At 41.7% G+C, this 12,636-nt stretch overlaps 1 protein-coding gene across 2 annotated transcripts; it reads right to left on the reverse strand.

The window, feature by feature from the left end:
• Positions 1–240: 240 nt before the first annotated feature.
• Positions 241–4,925, reverse strand: CUNH1orf162 (chromosome unknown C1orf162 homolog). 2 transcript variants are annotated; one of them, XM_012468144.3, is made up of 6 exons: positions 4,700–4,925; positions 2,685–2,732; positions 1,882–1,951; positions 1,322–1,416; positions 977–1,026; positions 241–769 (listed from the first exon to the last, which is right to left on the reverse strand). In XM_012468144.3, the coding sequence occupies exons 2-6, from the start codon at positions 2,719–2,721 to the stop codon at positions 629–631; spliced, it is 393 nt and encodes a 130-aa protein (XP_012323567.2). In that variant the 5' UTR covers positions 2,722–2,732; positions 4,700–4,925; the 3' UTR covers positions 241–628. The 2 variants fall into 2 exon arrangements, with proteins under 2 accessions (XP_012323567.2, XP_012323566.2); XM_012468143.2 differs by lacking the exons at positions 1,882–1,951; positions 2,685–2,732; positions 4,700–4,925 and having other exon boundaries at positions 1,322–1,662.
• Between the last annotated feature and the right edge of the window lie 7,711 nt (positions 4,926–12,636).

Genomic DNA, 12,636 nt, shown 5'->3' on the forward strand with positions numbered 1-12,636 from the left:
TGTTAAGTGTTATCTCTGTTTTCAAGATGAAAAATGTGAGGCTTGAAAAGTTTAACAAGTTTGCGTAAATGAATGCAGCTAGTTAGTAGCAGAGTTTGAGACCTTCACCCCAATCAAACCTGACCTTGTTTCCAAGTGCCATCACCTTTAACGGCTGTGAATGAGCTATGGACTTTTAGTCTTGACCTCTGGAGAAGGTGGCAGGAACAGACAAATAAATAATAAAGAAGGAGGCAGCTCTATGAGGGGTTTGCTTTTATTTGGAATTCCTGGTAGATTGTTCATTTGGTTGACTCCTCCCAAGCTGATTGATGATGCTGGGTGAATATCTGTTCACTGAGCTCCGTACCACACACTTCGGAAGGGTACAAGGAAGGCAGTCTATGCCCCCAAGGGCCTCATGGGCTGTCAGTTCAAGTGGGAGGGCCATCAGTCTTTTCTCTGTCCAAGAAAAGACTGACCATTGGTCTTCAAAGCTGCTAGACAGCATTGCCAGATCACACCTAAATAACTCCGACTGCAGTTTTACGCAGGTGTTGGTCCAACGTTTGTAAAAAAGGGAAAGTGATGTGTGAAGATGGAGCTGAGAGGAGAGGAAGTGGATTCAGTCCTCATTGGAAAAGCCGGGTTAGCTCTTTACTTTAATTTGAGCATAGACAATGGGGTCGAAGTCTGCAGAATGGTTCTCAGCCAAGTGATTGCTCTTTTCTTCTGAATGTTTGAAAGTCATGTTAGCACAGGCAAGTGATTCCTCTGGGATGGATGAAAGCTGCAGTGGGAGAAAAAGGAGGAATGAGTGAGTTCAGTTTGGAGCAAAAGGTTACTCTTTAGAAGCAACCTGAGCACTTTGGTCAAAGAATCACTTGCCCAGTATCTGGAAATCAATACCACCATTCTAGTAGATAATGCAGAGTAAGCAGGGGAAATCCAATGACGGTAGCCCTTCAGTGTCCTCAAAACAGTGTGGTTATCTTACCATGGCCGGAGGATCTGTGTTGGGATCCAGGGCTTGGGGCTTGGGGTGACCTGCCACAGTGCCAGAAAGAAGAGGGACCCATCTTAGCAATGAACCTGGAGAAATGGGAAGCCTCTCCCTTCAATCTTGGGTGAAGGGTGGGGTGGGGAGGAGGTGTTGGCAGGTGGGGAGGGCAGGGTAGAAGAAAAATGAAGGGTTTCGAGTCCTCAGTCTGCAGACGGGGTGGGCTAAGCAGGTTTTATCACACTGCACCCTCCCCCACCTCCTCCCGGTACTCACTCATGGCTAATTCTAGTCTCAGTGGCAGAGAAAGAAGGGCTGTCCTATCCCCTGGAGACTGCTTACATTTTCTGTAGCTCTTTATGATGAGGAAGATAAAGGCCATCAGCAGCAGCGTCAGTAGAACCCCAACACAAAAGGCAAGGATTAAATGTTCTCTGCTGTTTTGGCAAAGAAAGGGAGAGGATGAACTGTTGGACTTTTGAAGTCCTTTCCTAAAGGTCAGAGTGTAACCTTTCCTGCCTATGGATGGACTCCTGAAATGGTTTTCATACTGGTTAACAGACCCTGTGGTTTTTAGCTTTTGCTTTTGAGTTTCACATCCATTTGAGGCCCCAGTGAAAGCTGTGGACTCTCCACCTCCCCTTCCATCAACCCACACAATGTTCATCATTCCCCACCCAGCAAATTTTACCTATAAGCTTAGGGTATCCATGGGTCTCCTGAAGCTTAGGGGATGCCAAGTTAAGAGCCACACTCCTGAGATCACAAACTGACTTTGTTCTTTTACTGTTTCTGGTCCTTTCTCCCCAGACTCCCTGACCAAGTCCCCAAGCCAAGGCTGTCAACACAACATCAAATCCCATGTGGTACAAGATGAAACAGATGGGAGAATGCTCATTTACTTGCGGTGGTTAGAGAGACAGGGTGCAGAGCTAGTTGTTGGGGCTGCTGTGGAGAGAGTGCCTTGTCTTTCTACAAGAAAACACAAAAGGAATTAGTGTATCTGCCACTTTTCATGATATCCTTCCAGCTTAAGTGTCCCCAGGTGGCCCATTCTGCCCAAGCAACCGGTGAAATTAAGGATGGGGCTGCAACTCTTACAAAAATGGGAGAACATTTTTTTTTTTTAGATTCCAAGTACTTTTAAATGAAAATTAGAACTGGAACTTAAAAATCAACCAGCTACATAAATGAAATACAAGCCTAGTGTCCCTTTGATAAACAAAAACATCTCAGGTGTTGCCCTCCTCAAAGATTTTAATAGGAATCCCTGAAGAGATATGCTCCCTCCGACCTAAGGAAAGCATCTCCCAGCTAGGGAGAAACAGAACAAATGTTTCCCAAAGTCTTGGGGAATTTGACCTTGAAACTGCTGCCCTTTTTTGTTTGTTTTTGCAGGGGAGCTATTAGCAGTGCCTAGCCAAAAACAGCCACAGTGGTTTTCTCAGTGCCTACACCACAAATAGGGGAGCAGGACCCAGCTAGTCTGCTATAAGCAGGGACACCTTTACTCAGATTTGGAAGGCCAGGTAGTTCTCTATGGTTCCCCCTTTCACCCCTCCCGGCATTAGATTCTGAATTATGGTAAAATCGGATTCTTCCAACTTCAGTAATGCTAATGCCTTTCCATTACAGCCCTTCAGCACAATTTCTAGTTCTTTTAGCTCAGAAGTGAAGCAAATAATTATTTCTGTCGTAAACTCACCAGTGTTGGGTTTAGGTGTGGAGTTATTTCCTCCCATGCTGTCATCCCCTGAGAATAAAAAAGGTATCTCTTAGAAAGCTTGGAGGGGAGAGGCAGCTGAGGGGCCAGCTCTGAGACTGTGATTGTCATATAAGAGTAGTAACAATGAGCGGCAATTTGTAGGTGTTCTGGTGCCATCAGTGGTCACAGAACACTCATCAGTGGTTAACAAGTCTGGTGTTTCTGCAGCTCAGCAGTCAGCCTTCAGGTTTGCAGATCCAGAAATTTGATCTTATCAGGGCACCAAGAATTGACTGATTTCTCCAGAACTGATTCCCACCAACCAACTCACAGGAGACTGATGTATAAGCTGAATTGAATTAACGTAAGGTATATGTTGGTGCAACCAGTGAATTTTGCCTATCAATCAGAACATGTAAGAATGCCAATTAAAAATCATAATTTCACTTGGTAAGCACTGAAGTAAGTATGAGAGAAAATGAATGGATGATTTTTATATTGACTGCCAACTAGGTCTGATGTATCAACCTTACTCTTCCCCGGCATTGCTGCATAGACTTTGACAAACCTGCTCTTGGAGACCCTTACTCTAGTCCTCATTAGACACTTCTAATCTGTTCATGTATTGTCTTCTCAAGTCTGCCAATATTCTTGCTCAGGCTTTATATCAAAATGTATAAAGTATCTAAAGACAGAAAAGTGAAATCACCCAAACTCCCTACTACTCATTAATATTTTTAGTGTCTTTCCTTTTAGTCATACTTCCATGCATTTTTTAAAAGCTAGTTGAGATATTTCTTTATATAAGAAGTTTTACCTTCCTTTTTAAGTCAGCATTTTATCATACACATTCTTCTACGTCACTAAAAACTTTTTATAACATTTCTAGTGGCGATAGGTCTTTCCATTATAGCTATTTGCTTAACGGATTCCTCACTTATTGATAGAATTGTTTCCATTTTTATTTAAATCAATAACAATGAAACAGATATTTTTGTGCATAAAACATTGTATGCATCCCTGATTATTTTTTTTTAGGAGGCCACAATTTTACTTCATATTTAGGCAAACTCATGGGAAAATGTTTTGGCTTTGTCATTTATTCTGTATTTTAAGGTCATTTATTTAAACAAATGCCATCAATTATTTGTTGTTGTATTGTTCAGCTCTCAAAAGTTAACTTCCAAGTCCTTGGACCTGTGGGAGGGTAGGGAGGATACCTCATCTCCATGTACCTGTTACAACCGCAACATTGCCAAGTACCTTACAATTCACCAAACATTTTTAGATCAGGTAATGTCAGATAATAAGAAAGGGGCCAACAGGAAAATGTGATGAGGAGTCTGAGCCATGAGAACAGGAAGACCATAGACGGCAGCAGAATCGGTAGTGGTAATTTTTCTCACTTTTTTTGCTCCTTTTCTAACTTGTAAGTCAATGGTGCTCTTTGCAGACCATCATAAAATATTGAGATAATATTTTTAAAATATTGAAATATATGTTGGTGCTAAATAGAATATGAGCTTACACTAGGCTTTGTCACTGGGGAGGTGGAAGAAGATTGGATCATAGGTTTCTGTAAAATCCTGACCTTCACATCAGCAGTTCTGCATTTACAAAAATGTTACTGTAGCCTCTGTAAAAGCATTAGGCCACCCCACCCTAACTTTCACATAAATGGACAAAATCATCACACAATACCACAGGGAAATAGCTACTCACAAATCCAGGCCAAAAAAAGCAGGAAACACATTTCCCTTTGAGCACAACCCAAACATTTGGCAGAAGCATACATTAAAATAGAAATGATGCTATATTTACTTTTTCACGTTTCATCCAACACTGGAGAATCTTACTGATTGCTGTAAAACACATCAACTAAATAGAACCATTCAAATACAGCCCTTCCCGCACCAAATAAAACAGGTGATAGAAACCAGTAACAATTAGATGACACTTACTTTTGGTAAGCCATTATTTAATCTAGATTAAAAGCATGTGGTAAATGCATTTACCTTTCAAGAAAACGTCCGGTCATAAGACGCAATCGTTTAAGACTGAGCACTTCATTTGCTTCCGTTACTATGTTTGCTTCCTATGTTTCAGAAATGACGAAATAGAGATTACTGCCTCTGCCACGGCCAGCATCACATTGTGTGTCACAAAGATCTAAACTCAAGGGTAGACTTCCTCTTTGATGTCAACGTTATGATTTTTTAATCTTTCTTTTGTGTTCCTTTGTGTCTGACACATGAATGCCAGAACATAAGGAGACAAGACAGGTTTCTTGCTAATTAAATATTTATTATTTACTTTAACCACCATGCCAGATTTTCTGTGGAGGGTGCGTCATCGTGACATTATCATTGTCATCAAAAGCCTTATAGTCTCATCTATTCCAACCACGGAGATGAGGCTGATAATGAAAAATGAAGAGCAAACAGTGTTAGGAGTTAAGTACTAGCTGTGCAGACTTCAAATGTGTTCAGAGTGTTGAGATCCCTTCAAAGGGAAGGTGAATCATTTCCTTATAAATATTTATTTGTAAAATAATATTAATAATATACTTATTAAGTAAATGCTATAGGCCATACAGTGGGCTGGTTATAGGATTTTTTTTTTTTTTTTTTTTTTGAGAAGGAGTTTCACACTTGTCACCCAGGCTGAAGGGCAATGATGCCATCTCGGCTCACTGCAATCTCTGCCTCCCGGGTTCAAGTGATTCTCCTGCCTCAGCCTCCCAAGTAGCTGGGATTACAGGCATGAGCCACCACTCCTGGCTAATTTTGTATTTTTAGTAGAAGTGAGTTTCACCATGTTGGTCAGGCTGGTCTCAAACTCCTGACCTCAAATGTTCTATCTGCCTTAGCCTCCCAAAGTGCTGGGATTACAGGCGTGGGCCACTACACCTGACCAGGTATTACAGGTTTTTTGGAGAGCAAGGTAGAAAAGTTCCTTGCCTTGTGGACTGTACCACTTAATTGAGAAGAGAAATGAAAAACAAGTAAATGATAAGTCAATGACACATTGCATTAAGGACCATGAAGGAAAGAAACAGAGTGCTAGCTACAGAGAATACACTGGGAGAATGTCTTTAGAGAAGACGGAGGACTGGGGAAGGCTTCTTCTCTAAGGAGTGGACATTTCCACTTAGAGAACACGAGGATGAGAAGGAGCTGGCCAGGCATAGAGTCTGGGGAAGAGGTTTTCAGGTGGAGAGAAGAGTAACTCACAGCTGGTGGAGCTGGAGAAATCAGTCAAGGATGCATGATTTCAAGGTAAACCTTGAGCACGGATAGGCTTTGGGTGGATGGAGGGAGAAAGGGCTGTGGGAGGGGTGCCCGGGCCCAGGTTAGCTGCTGAAATTCAAGTGATGTATTTCTGGGATATCAGCACAGTTCAAAAGTGGACATTTTGAGTGGGTGTGGTGGTTGACTCCTGTAATTCAGCACTTTGGGAGGCTGAGGCAGGAGGATCCCTTGAGCCCAGGAGTTTCAGGCTGCAGTGAGTCACAATCACGCCATTGCACTTCAGCCTGAGTGACAGAGTGCTTAAATAAAGAAATAAAAAAAATAAATAGAGTGGCACATTTGGAGAGGGTGGGAGATAAAAAATAGTTTACATAGATGGATTACAGCCAGATGTTGAGGAGCTTTAAATCCAAGCAAGATATAGTTAAAATATTTTTTAAAAAAACACTAAATCTTTTTGACTGAGATATAACATGATAAACATAGCCTTTATGACAGATTATACAATATCATATAAGATAAATTGTGGATAGAGACAAGCTAGAGGGCATGGTGATATTCTGGCTATTGTGTAGTAAGGGTGTGGGCTGCAGGAGAGGGAAGGAAACCACGGGGATCATAAAATTGGAGGACATATAACTTGGGACCTGGATATGGGGCATAAAATAGTAGGATGAGTCAAAGCTTACTTCAAGTTTTTGGATCTCAGTTGCTGAGATAATTCATTTCTTCATTCACTTACTCCAAAAACATTTACTGAACATTTACTATGTGCTATGTACTATTCTAAGCTTTGAGGATATTATGATGAGCATGAGGACCTGCCTTCATGGAACTTTCAGACCAGTAAAGGAGGCCCTTACCACACAAAGAAATGGTAAATTGTGACTGTTACGTGTGCTGTGAAGGATCAGGGTCCCAAGCCATCAATGCCTACAACAGAGGAGAAGAGGACCAGGGAAGCCTCCTTAGAGCCAAAACACAAAACAAAACAACCCAACAGAAATCTGAAATGTGAGCTGGAGTTCCACTAGACCAAAAGGAAGGGAAAGTTCAGAGGAAATAGAACATTTAAAAGCCCTGTGCCAGAAGGAGGGTAGGAAGTTGAAGGGCGGTGGGGGGAAGACTAGTGTGACAAAAGCTGAAAGAGGAAGTATGTGAGGTGGCACTGGGGTGGGGGCAGAGGGTGGAGCAGGATGAGGATGAGGTTGAATAGGCAGGAAGGGGCCAGTCCCCCAGAACTTCTGACTTTAAGAGAAGTGGGTTTATCTGTACTAAAGATATTTAAACAAGGGTGACAAGATCAGGTTTGCATTCTGGAGCAATCACTAAAACTGGAGCAAACAGTTTATTCATATCTATTCTGGAAGTTAGCCAGAATAGATATGAATAAACCAGTTGAGCGATTACTGCAGTGATCCAGTTGAGGAGCGTAATAGTGATGTGGACCAGGATGGTAGCAGCAGAGAGATGAAGAGATATACATGGATTTGAGAGATATTTAGAAAAGTGGCAGCAAAAGCAATGGGGGATAAAAAAAATCAGACTATGATCAAAGATACCACCAAAAGGCAAGAAGGTGGAAGAGGAGCCAGAGAAGGAAACAGCCGTAGTTCAAGTCTTAGAGGGAGGATTAACTAATTAATCAGACATTTACTGAGCACCTACCCAAACACCTGTCAAACTCTGGAAATTCAGTAATGAGTAAGACATAGTTCTTGACTTGCAGGATCTGTCTCTTGTAGAGAGACAGATATCTTCGTTCATGTACAAAAGTATGTTCCAGATTGGCCAGTTACATAAATAAGCATAATGAAATGTTGTAGATGTGAGACATCTGTATAGGACAGAGTGAGACACAATGAACAAAGGGCTCAGGCTGCATGATAAGGAGGGAGGATAGGTGTCAAGAAAAGCCTCGTAGAGGAGACAGTGTTTGAGTTGCACCTCGAAAGACGAATAATTTTCTAGGTAGACCGAGGGTGGAAGTGTATTCTAGGTAGAGGGACAGGGTGAACAAAGGCATGCTTTGGCACATTGGTTGAGTTTAGGGAAATGCAAGTATTTCACCATAGGTGATGCTATGGAGAATGAGGATAGGATAAGGGTGGGAATGGAAGAGGAAAGGCTGGAGAGGAAGGATAAGACCCGGTAGTGGTGGGCCCTAAACATATTTTACCCTTAAAGGCGATGGAAAGACTGCTGAAGAGGACTAACACAAGCACATTTGGGTTTTGACAACAGAGCTAGGGGGGACTGGTGAGGTACCAGACAGTGGGTGAAGAATTCTTTGGTGTTGCAGAGTTCCAAGTGAGAAACTAGGATGATCTGAAAAGAGGCAATGGCCATGGAGAAGAGGTAGAGCCAACAGGTGATGAATCTAGTCATTTATTAGATGTGAGAGGAAAGTAAGAGAGAGAGGGGAGGTGGTGATTACTACGTTTCCTGTATTGTATCATCAACTAACGTTGAGAATATAAAACAAGGGGTTATAGGATTGGCAAAAAATAATGAGTTTAATTTTGGACACATTGGGTTTGGGGTGCCTGTGGAACATTCAGGTGGAGATGTTGAGAGAGCAGTTGGATGCACAGATCTGGGGTTCACAAAAGATATCTAGATTTGTGTGGTGGACAGTTCTAGTTCTCACCAATAACCAGTTCTCTCCTTGTGTGGACCTTCCCTTGTGGTTGGGTAATGACATGTGACAAGTTCTGGCCAATGGGCAGTGAATGAAGTGATATACGTCCCATTTAGTCAAGACATTGAAATGCTGACACAAGACCTCCTCTGAACCCCTCCCACAACAGGGCGGTTATGGAGATTCTGTGATGGGAAGGTGAAGGTAAGAGTTCTAACCCTGGATCATTGAGTCAGCATATGGAGGAAAGTTTCTCTGGGGAGTCACTTGGACCTGCAGTAGACTCTATATGAGCAAAAAGTGAATTTTTCCAAATTAAGCTACTGAGATTTTGGGTACATCTTTTCTTTTCTTTCTTTCTTTTTTTTTTTTTTTTAAGACAGGTCTTATATGTTGCCCAAGCTGCTCTTGAACTCCTGGGCTCAAGCTATCCTCTCACTTCAGCCTCCCTAATAGCTGGGATCATAGGCATGTGACATTGCTATTATCTCATCTCACTTTCGAGTCTATCTTTCCAAATACAATTTGAGATATAGATTAGGCAGTCACCTAATAGTCGTCTACTATACATGATAGTAGAAGCCACAGGAATGGATAAGGTGATCCACATACAGTATGTATTATAGAATGAGAATAAAATTCCTAGGATAGAACTCTGAGGAGCACCAAGATTTAAGAGAGGGAGGCAGAAAAAGTGGAGTCAGCTAAGGAAATTGTGAAGAAGCAGTGACAGCAGAAATAGCATGAGCATATGTGATTAGAAACTAGAGGAGGAAAGGAAGGAAGGAAAAGCTGCGGCCAACAGTGCCAAATGCTGCTGAGAGAGAGGCCAAGTAACATGAGGACTAGAAAGAGTTGACTGGGTTTGGCAATTAAGAGATCATAACCTCTTGCTTAAGTAGCTTGGGTTGTGGTAGTAGTAGGAAATTTACCTTCAATGGGCTGATGAGTAATGGAAATTCCCAGGCATATAGCAGATTAGGTATGTAAAGAAATCCTCTTATCATCCACACTTGTTGGATAAAATATTTTAAACACCATAACTTAAAAGCATACGGCAAAAGTAGATGTGGGAAATCCTCAAAGAAATAAGAAAGCTGATTGAGACCTGAAGTGGGTATTTGCCCTGGGTATAGCTACCAATTTTTGGTGACCTGAAGGTTGGGTTTAAAGGCCACGTGTGCAAGGTTAGGAAACCAAGTCTAAAGTCTGCACAAAGGTGGCGATTGGGATTCACTCCCTGAAAAGGGACCCCTGTTGGGTGAATGAGGAAAAAAATCCATGCCACAGATGGAGATGGTAGAGACCTTTGCCGTATTCGTTTTCTATTGCTGCCTAATACATTATCACACATTTAGCAGTTTAAAAAAATACACACTTATAGTTTCTATGAGTTAAAAGCTTGGACATGTTTTATCAAGGTTCTGTACATCAGGGTTTCACCAGGCTGTAATCCAGATATTGGCTGGGGTTGTGGTATTATCAGAGGCTTGACTAGAAGAAGATATGGTTCCAAATTCCCTCTGGTTGTTGGATTAACTCATTTCCTTGTGACTTATATGACTGAGGGCCCTGGCTTCTTACTGGTTGTCAGCTGGAGTCTGTTCACAGGTCCTAGAAGCTGTCTACAGTTCCCTGTCATGTGGTTCTTTCCACAGGCAGTTTACAACATGGCAGTTTGAATGCCACAGAAGAGTCTCTCCAGCCTGTGAAGACAAAGCTGTATATAACATAATGTCATAATGGGAGTGACAGCCTGTCACCTTTGCTATATTCTGTTGATTAGATGCAAGTCACAGATCCTACCCACATTTAGGGGAGGGAGGATAATACTTGGGGTAACACAAGGGAGCAGAGATCATGGGGCATTGTAGAATTCTACCTGTCATACTTGCTTATCTCAAGCTTGGCTCTGGGTAGAAGGGGATAAAAAGAAAAACAAAACAAAATACCTTTTCCTTGGACATTCCTAACCACACACCTAACTTTAGGAGGTTTTAGGCCAGACTTTGCACTCTATATGGACCTCAAATTTACAAGTTTACATTGGTTAAGTTGGACCCTGGGAGAAGAAAATGCAAATTATCTGTAGAAAAATGCCTCTTCTACCAGGTGTCAAAGACTTCCACAGACACATTTCCAATAAATATGAGCTAACAACAAGACAAATCACAAAAACACAAAAAGTAATCAAGCCGTCATGGAAGAGATAGCAGAAATAACAAACCACAAAGGTTAGAGACAGAGACTTGCAAAGACTGTAGGTATAGGAATGATCAGATCTAAAATAAAAATATGCTTAATATTTTTAAGTAAATAAAGTGGATATTGAAAGTGTAACAAAGAAACAAAAAAGTACTAAAATAATCAGGCAAATTTGAAAAGAAATACATAGAATGTAAAGATATTAAACCTATTGTAGAAAGTAAAAAGTTCCTCTTCAAAGTTTCCCTTCTTGCTAAAGAATAATAACAATAGGCCGGGCACGGTGGCTCATGCCCTGCACTTTGGGAGGCTGAGGCGGGTGGATCACGAGGTACATGGTGAAACCCCGTCTGTACTAAAAATACAAAAATTAGCTGGGCATGGTGGTGCGTGCCTGTAGTCCCAGCTACTTGGGAGGCTGAGGTAGGAGAATTGCCTGAACCCAGGAGGTGGAGGTTGCGGTGAGCCATTGCACTCCAGCCTGGGTAACAAGAGCGAAACTCCATCTCTAAAAAAAAAAAAAAAAAGAAGAATAACAATAAATGTTAGAAATAATAGTTTGTTTTAAAGACTAACTTTCTTTAAAAACTTCTTGCTTTTTGCTGATAACTCTTTGTTAAGCCCTAGCCTATGTAGCTGTTAGACATGCTCGCAGGCATGTAGTACATTCCATGTCCTTGTACTTTAATCAAGATACCTGTGCTGAATGTGGTCACAGGCATGTCCTAGCTTGCAGCCTATGCCCCTTCCTTATCTGGACTTCCTCTTTTCCTTTGTTCTCCATTGCCTTTACCTATTTAGAAAAGTTTTAAGTTAGTCAATTGGGTTCAGTTTAGATTGTGAGGTCTGGCTCCAAACAATGGAGATCTGATTCAGCGGTAAGGACCCAATGCATAAGAAATAAATATTCCTGCCTTTCCTTTGTTCATTGTACTCTCGTGGCAAGATGGCTAACAGGAGCACCCTTTCTGCAGAAAGTAAAATTGCCTTGCTGAGAAAATTTTTTGTCTGAATGATAATTTTTCTTTGTGGTATCTGGAAACAAGCATTCTGTCTCAAACACCTATTATTGAAATTAGAAATTGCTATGTTTAAATGTGTCCCCTCCAAAATTCATGTTTAAACTTAATCTGCATTGTGATGGTATTGAGAGGTGAAGCCTTTTGGTAGATGATTAAGTCAGGAGCACCTTGCCCCTGATTGTATTTAGCATCCTTACAAAAGGGCTCAAGTTTGAAGACAGTTCTCTCTTGCCTTTCTGTCTCTTCTGCCATGTGAGGATACAGTATGCCTTCCCACCAGAAGATATAGAAGCAAGGTACCATCTCAGAAAAGCAGAGAGCAGTCTTCATCAGACACTGATCTGGCCGCCACCTTGATCTTGGACTTTCCAGCCCCCAGAATTGTGAAAAATTAATTGCATTTTATTTTTTTATTTTAATTTTTATTTTAAAAAGAGACGGGATCGTGCTATGTTGCGCAGGCTGGAGTGCAGTGGCTATTCACAGGTGCGATCCCACTACCAATCAGCACAGGAGTTTTGACCTGCTCCATTTCCGATCTGGGCTGGTTCACCCCTCTTTAGGCAACCTGGTGGTCCCTCGCTCCTGGGAGGTCACCATGGTGATGCTGAACTTAGTGCAGACACCCAATCGGCATAACACACTACAGCCCAGAACTCCTGGGCTCAGGTGATCCTCCCACCTCAGCCTCTTGAGTAGGTGGGACTACAGGCACGTGCCACTGCACTCGGCAATTAATTATATTTTCTTTATAAGTTATCTGGTCTCAGGTATTCTGTCATAGAAGCATAAATGAACTAAGACAGACATTCAGTAGTGGGGATAAATAACAA

Source organism: Aotus nancymaae, unplaced genomic scaffold, assembly GCF_030222135.1.
Source record: "Aotus nancymaae isolate 86718 unplaced genomic scaffold, 86718_ANA_hifiasm-v0.15.2.pri h1tg000007l, whole genome shotgun sequence".
NCBI lineage: Eukaryota > Metazoa > Chordata > Mammalia > Primates > Aotidae > Aotus > Aotus nancymaae.

Bases quoted from the DNA above. Each gene is read 5' to 3' on its own strand.
- CUNH1orf162 (XM_012468143.2), bottom strand. From the start codon at position 1,649: ATGATGAACATTGTGTGGGTTGATGGAAGGGGAGGTGGAGAGTCCACA. The intron at 1,027-1,321 runs GTAAGCAGTCTC...GCACTGTGGCAG, and splicing joins CATAAAGAGCTACAGAAAAT to GTCACCCCAAGCCCCAAGCC. The intron at 770-976 runs GTAAGATAACCA...CTCCCACTGCAG, and splicing joins ACACAGATCCTCCGGCCATG to CTTTCATCCATCCCAGAGGA.